The sequence below is a fragment of the Nannospalax galili genome, unplaced genomic scaffold (assembly GCF_000622305.1).
Source record: "Nannospalax galili isolate Female #2095 unplaced genomic scaffold, S.galili_v1.0 scaffold886, whole genome shotgun sequence".
NCBI classification, from domain to species: Eukaryota; Metazoa; Chordata; class Mammalia; order Rodentia; family Spalacidae; genus Nannospalax; species Nannospalax galili.
This window is the reverse complement of record NW_008355971.1, coordinates 2851554-2858597: the sequence shown is the minus strand read 5'-3', so window position 1 is coordinate 2858597 and position 7044 is coordinate 2851554. Positions and strand designations below refer to the sequence as shown.

The window sequence follows — 7044 nt, the reverse complement described above, 5'->3', positions numbered from 1 at the left end:
CCCCGCCCCCTCCCCCTCTGCCCCGCCTCTCTGTCCCTGCCTCTCTGTCCCGGCTCTCTGTCCCTGCCCTCTGTCCCTGCCTCTCTGTCCCGCCTCTCTGTCCCTGCCTCTCTGTCCCGGCTCTCTGTCCCTGCCTCTCTGTTCTGCCTCTCTGTTCTGCCTCTCTGTCCCTGCCTCTCTGTCCCTGCCTCTCTGTCCCGCCTCTCTGGCCCTGCCTCTCTGGCCCTGCCTCTCTGTCCTCCCTCTCTGTCCTCCCTCTCTGGCCCTGCCTCTCTGTCCTCCCTCTCTGTCCCTCCCTCTCTGTCCTCCCTCTCTGTCCTCCCTCTCTGTCCTCCCTCTCTGTCCCGCCTCTCTGTCCTCCCTCTCTGTCCCTGCCTACCCTTTCCTGGGCACTCACTGCTCATTGCTCACCTCTTCATCCCTTTTTTGCTTACTTACTGTTTTTTTTTTAAAGATTGTATTATTTTATGTGTATGAATGTATTGCCTGTATGCATGTGAGTACACCCATGTCATGCAGTGCCCACTGAGGCCCGAAGAGGGTGTCAGATCTCCTGGAACTGAAGTTTCAGATGGTTGGTCCCCATGTAGGTACTGGGAACTGAACCCAGATCCTTTGTAAGAGCAGCCAGTGCTCTTAACCACTGAGCCATCTCTCCAGCCCAATTAATTGTGTTTTTTTTCCCCCAAGGCAAAAATCACATTGAGGTGGCCAAAGCTGACTCTCCTGCCTCTCCCTCCCAAGTACCTGGATTATGAGTGGGCGTCAGAACACCAGCCTCATCCCTTGCTCTTTTTTTTTTCTTTTTTTTTGACAGAGTCTTGTGTAACTGGGATAGCCTCAGACTTACCATGTAGCTGTGGGAAGCAGACCTAATCTGCTTCGTGCAGTGCTGAGCCCATAGGCGGGCATTACCCAAGGCTCATACCCTTACTCTCTTCCTCATACGAATGTCTCTTTCTCGCCTTCCTTTGCTTGGCCCTTCTTGCTGGAACCCATCTGCCTGTGGGGCTGGGGGCCAGGACTCAGGGAGCCAGTGCCGAGGTCTGACCCCCTCACCTTCCTCCACAGTTGTTCTTCCACCTCTCTCGGGAGCGAGTCTTCACGGAGGAGCGAGCACGCTTTTATGGTGCAGAGATAGTTTCGGCTCTTGAGTATTTGCACTCAAGAGATGTGGTGTACCGGGACATCAAGGTGAGTGGGTGACCTAGGGGCAAGTGGGTGGGGGTATGAGTGCACAGGGGGTCCAGGCTGGCCCATGGCACTCACAGGGACTCAACAGAGCATCAGCCCAGACAGTTCCACAGTGAGGATCTGTGAACACACCAGGCCTGCTGATGGGGTGTCAATTGACAGTGTTATCAAAGCTGCTTGCCAGCCATCTGCCCTTGCTGTGTATACACCAGGAACAGGGACATGTGCTCCCAGGAAAGTGTGCACACAGCAGCATTCTTGGAGCCATGTGCTGGCCTAGATAGAGGAACAAGCCATAGTGGCTGTGTGGATATGTCTGCACTAGCGTTGAGGGAAAGGCCAGGGCTGACAAGAGGACTCCAGTACTGTTCAGAGGTCCACACGCAACCTTAAAGCCATATAGGACAGAGGTCAGCTTGGTGGTAGTGTTTACATGGCATAGCACACAGGAGGCCCTGGTTCTGCTGCCAGTGCTGCACAGAAACCTATGTAAGCAGGAAGACTTAAATTGTTTTGGTCTTTTTGAGACAGGGTCTCCCTGTAGCCCCAGCTATCCTGGAACTCACTTTGTAGACCAGGCTGGCCTTGAACTAACAGAGATCTGCCTGCCTCTGCTGCCTGACTGCTGGGAAAGAAGACTTAATCCTTAGAGCTGGGGGTAGTGGTGCTCGCCTTTAATTCCAATACCCTGGAGGCAGAGGTGGATGGATCTCTGGGAGTTCTAGGCCACTAGGGCTACATGGTAAGACCCTGTCTCAAAAAAATAAATAAATAAATAAATGAATAAATTTATTAAATAGTTATTTCTGGGGCTGGAGAGATGGCTCAGCAGTTAAGAACACTGGCTGTTCTTGCAGAAGACCCAGGTTTGAATCCCAGCGCCCACCATGGCAGCTAACAACTGTCCGTAACTCCAGTTCCAAGGGATCTGACAGCCTCTTCTGTCCTCCACGGGCATTGCACGACACAGGTGCACTTACCTACATGCAGGCAATACACGCATATACACATAAAATTAAAAAAAAAAAGTTATTTCTCAGGGTGGAAGGGGTGGCTACTAACTGGTGCTCCAGGGGCTTCTGGGACCTGACCTAGTGGAGGTCACAAAGGCTCGACTAAGGTGCCTTTGTGTCATGTGCTTCATACTCTTTACTGGTATATGTTTCATTACTAAAATAGTTTAGAGAAAAGCAGATGTTGGACTCATGCCCATTGTTCTAACACTTGAGAGACTGAGGCAGGAGGATTCCTTTGAGTTCAAGGTCAGCCTGGGTTATAGTGACTGCCTCAAAAAAATTAAAGGCAGAGCCTGGTTGTACACGCCTTTGATTCCAACACTTGGGAGGCAGAGGCAGGAGGGTCTCCATAGAGAGGCTATGTAGCTAGCCAGGGCTAACTGGAACTAGCTACATAGTGAGACCCTGTCTCAAAAAATAAATTAAAAAATCTCAAACAAAAATCTTGGAGTATAGTGCTTTTTACATTGAACCTTAAGAAACTGAAGCCCACAGTACATGTGTGATGGCTGTTCTGTCTCCTAGGAACTCAGCCCCAAGGAGCCCCTGGTGGTGGCCACCACCCCCTGAGGGAAAGGCTGGCTGAGGGAAGCCCCAGTGGGACCTGCTCCTCCTATGCTGGCTTTTCCTTCCTTCCTCCCTCCCGTTTTTGAGATAGGGTCTCCCTATAGCCCCAGCTGGCCTGAAACTCACTATGTACTATGTAGATCAAGCTAGCCTTGAACTCACAGAGATCTACCTGCCTCTGCCTCTGGAGTGCTGGGATCAAAGGTGTACATCACCATGCCCGGCCTATACTGGCTTTTCTTGCAGCTGGAGAACCTTATGCTGGACAAAGATGGCCACATCAAGATCACTGACTTCGGCCTGTGCAAAGAGGGCATCAGTGACGGGGCCACCATGAAAACCTTCTGTGGGACGCCGGAGTACCTGGCGCCCGAGGTATCTGGGGCCGGGGACAAGGGGAGTCCCAAGCGTGGCGCTGATCAAATTTCCCCTACCTGGCCGCTCACTGCTCTTCCCACAGGTGCTGGAGGACAACGACTACGGGCGTGCGGTGGACTGGTGGGGGCTGGGTGTGGTGATGTACGAGATGATGTGCGGCCGCCTGCCCTTCTACAACCAGGATCACGAGCGCCTCTTCGAGCTCATCCTCATGGAGGAGATACGCTTCCCTCGCACACTTGGGCCTGAGGCCAAGTCCTTGCTGGCTGGGCTGCTGAAGAAGGACCCGAAGCAGAGGTGTGGGCTGGCAGTGAATGGTCCCCAGTGCAGCCAGTGGCCCCCAGCTGGCCCTGGCAAGCACTCAGAAGGCACTTGCATGTGCCAGGCCTGCCCCACACTCTCCCTGTGCTGCCTGCCTTTGTGGGACATTGAGGAATACAGCAGTCCTGTGACAATAGACCGGGCACAGGACTGTGGAAGGCAGAGGCTTCTAAGCCTGCTCTGCTACCCTTCACCTCCCTTTCTGGCTAGAGATGAGGCCAGTTATGAGCCCACCAGGGCCTAGGGTGACATCTCCCTGCTTCTGATCTGGGCCTCCCTACCTCAACCCTAGTCCTTTCCTCTGCAAAGTAGTTTGTGGAAGGACCCATGGCTGCAGGCCTGGGGTCAGGCCTACCTGTGCCACAAGCCTGACTCCCAGAACCTGCCAATCCGGGAGGTGGGTGCTGATGATCGTCTCTGCTCAGGCTCGGCGGGGGCCCCAGTGATGCCAAGGAGGTCATGGAGCACAGGTTCTTCCTCAGCATCAACTGGCAGGACGTGGTACAGAAGAAGGTGAGCCCTCACCTGCTCTAGCCTGGCCTGATGGCAGATGGCCTGCTGTTCCTGAGTCCAGCCTCCTGTCTTCCACAGCTCTTGCCACCCTTCAAACCTCAGGTCACTTCCGAGGTGGACACAAGGTACTTCGATGATGAGTTCACCGCCCAGTCTATCACAATCACACCCCCAGATCGCTGTGAGTATCTGAGGCCCACTGCCCCTGGGCCTGTCTGGGTTGCAGAGAGGTAGGGTCTGCCCTGGATCCCACTCAACCAGTAGGATCCTGGTTGGCCACCTTCTCTGAGTCTGGCCTGTTTGCCTTAAGATTTGCTTGCAGGGCCTGCTATTGCTGTAAGCATCACCAGGAGCCATGGCTACGTGTGTTCTGGGGTTGGAGGATGGTCCTGGTCTTAGGACTAGAGCACTCGGCTGCTCAGTTGTTTGCATTCTTGCTCTGAAGCTACCCTAAGCCTGGCTCCTGGGAGCTCCCAGTCCTGGGTGGGTGACAGTCTTGAAGTCTTAGGGCCTTGACAGGAAGGAAGGGCTGGGGAAGCCTGAGGAGATGCTTGGCTCAGCCTGCAGAGCAGCAGTGTGGCAACCAAGGTGCATTCCTAGCAGGAGTGGCCTGTGCAGTGCCAACACGAGAACCTTGCAGTGGACAGACAAGCTGCAGGCTGGCAGATGGGGCCCCGGGAGAGGCAAGAAAGTGTGAGGTTAGAGCAAGAGGTCCTGGGGGCCACTTAGGAAAGTGGAGAACTTTGGCATGGGGATCTCTGGAAGGGTTCTGTGACATACAGAATTGTGTTGGACTGTAGGTAAGCATGGATGGGAACAGGCCAGGGAAGGGTCTAGCCTGGACCCTGGTGATGGTAAGAGCTGGGGAAGGGAGAAGGGAGGGGGATGCTCAGGAGATCTGAGCCATATTAGAGAGCATCACTACCTAGGTCTGACTTGGGAAGGAGACCATGACTGAGGCCTCTGTCTGGGAACAGGTTGCTTGCCTTCTGTGCTAGTCCCACCAGCTGCCACTGCTGGCTCTGGGCTTTCTGTGGTCCCAGCACAGTCCTTCCCAGAGGGAAGCAGGTGGGGGCAGCAGACCTTCTACAGTGTCCTCATCTGCAGTGCATCTCCACTCAACCCTGCAGATGACAGCCTGGGCTCGCTGGATCTGGACCACCGGACGCACTTCCCCCAGTTCTCCTACTCGGCCAGCATCCGCGAGTGAGCTTCCCTCTGCCACCACTGGACACGCGCATGGCTGCCATCCGTTGCCTGGGTGGCTTTTTAAAGAAAACTTTATTTTGCCTTTTTGGTTTGTGTTTCCCACCCTTTCCCTCTCCCCCTATATCCAGTTCCTCCTTCAGTCCTTGCCCAGACTTAGTCCTGGCAGCCCTCATCTCCAGCCTCCCCTCCCCTCTATGCCCATACTAATGCTGGGGCCCTGCCCAAAGATGGGCTATTGGGAGGATGGAGACTGAGGCTTTTAATCACCACCAGCCTCCATAAGAGTGAACTGGGGAACTGTGGGGTCATCTGGATTTGTGGGCAAGATGCCGCACAGGCGGTGGAGGCCATGGCTGGATGGAGGCCGCCCGGCACCCAGGCTGCTTTCCATGTCATCACCTTGGCTCAAGGAGCCTAGCAGGAGGTAGTCTGTCTGCTACCACCCTAGTAGGGGCAGAAAAGCAATAATAACCAGGGACAGACAGAAGCCTTTGGAGGCAACGGGATCTGGGCTCTGCTCCATAGAAAATGAAACCGGGTCCTCAGGTCTGCATGAGAGGGAGCCAGAATAGACCTCCCTTTTCCTCTCATGCTGCTTTCCTGACTCTGGATGAAGCAGGAGGAACATTTGGGGGCCAGCCCTCCTGGCCCCAGCCCCGTGCCTTACCAGGGTTTCCTTCCAAACAGCCTTGTTTCCTGCTAGGCCCTGCCCCCAGCCCCTTTGGATGACTCCCTTCTCTGCCTGGGGCTGAGGGGCATTGGCCTCTGCTGTTACACATCTCACACCAAGACAGTATTGGGCCCCATGGACTCTGGGGTCTGGGAGGGGAAAGGGAATGGGGAGAGGTATCTCTGGTACACATTGGAGTGGGGGGTCTCCCATCTCCAGGGCCCCTGTTCTGGAGCCTTAAAGTGAATGTGAGCAACAGTCCTTGTCAGTGCTGTGGGTAGCGGTGTGCACCTTGCTCTGGCAGTGGGCATCCCAGGCTCCAGGGGTGCAGGTACCTATGTGTGCAATGGGTGTGGTGTGAATGGGCTCAGGCCCCATCCCCAGCCTGAGCGTTTGATCCCATGGGGGGCACAGGTGTAGGGGATCCACCTGCTGCTCTGCCCATGTCTCCCCTTCCCCCCCAACATCTCTGGGTGTTTGGAATTTAATTTTTATGGTTTTGATCTCCACCCCACCTCCTGGACTAGGCAATTCACAGAAAGGCTTTGGGGGTAGGGGTGGGGTGGGGATGGTTGGGGGGGGCATCTTCTTTTTCCTTTTTATGTGTGTATGTTTATCTGACAGTTCTCTCCCAACTCCACTGGCCTTTCCTTACTCCTTGTATTTTTACGGTACAAGCAATAAAGACACTCATTTCAGACCAGGGCCCCGTCTGCATTTCTGCAGCCGTACCCTCTCCCCCGACCTTGGTTCTGCGGTACTGTGTACCAGGTACTGTCCACCACTGCCCTGGCTGTCTGAGGGCCATAGAGCTGGGAAACTGAGTAGATGGAGGTGGAAAAGTGGGGTGGGTGGAACTGCAGGGAGGGAGCTACTGAGGAGGTCAGGAAGGCAGCAGGGTGGTGTGTGTGGCATGGAGACCAGTCCAGGACCTTGAAAACTGCTCAGGTGAGGTGGGGAGTAAATGTGGGTTGGGGCATTTAGGAAGCTCTGCACGCAAAGGCTGTGTGTGGTCACATAGGAGAGAAAATGCTCAGTCCACCAGGCGCCAGAGTTCTAGAGCAGGACATTATTCCTGTATCTCCTTGTAAAACCTCAGGAAGCTTTGAGCTCCCCAAATTCTGTCAGGAAACTTAACAGCATTTGTGGTCACCTTCAGCCCAGAACACTTGAGTT

At 54.7% G+C, this 7044-nt stretch overlaps 1 protein-coding gene across 3 annotated transcripts in view; it reads left to right on the top strand.

Annotated features, from left to right (window-relative positions):
- Akt2 (AKT serine/threonine kinase 2) overlaps window positions 1-6573 on the top strand; it is a 56550-nt gene extending 49977 nt beyond the window's left edge. For all 3 annotated transcript variants that reach the window (XM_008853987.2, XM_008853988.2, XM_017803425.2), the window contains 6 exons: window positions 1072-1194; window positions 3024-3152; window positions 3238-3452; window positions 3902-3989; window positions 4068-4170; window positions 5120-6573. In XM_008853987.2, coding sequence (XP_008852209.1) covers window positions 1072-1194; window positions 3024-3152; window positions 3238-3452; window positions 3902-3989; window positions 4068-4170; window positions 5120-5199 — 738 coding nt within the window. In that variant the 3' untranslated portion in view covers window positions 5200-6573. The remainder of the gene's footprint in view (window positions 1-1071; window positions 1195-3023; window positions 3153-3237; window positions 3453-3901; window positions 3990-4067; window positions 4171-5119) is intronic.
- The last annotated feature ends 471 nt before the right edge of the window (window positions 6574-7044 follow it).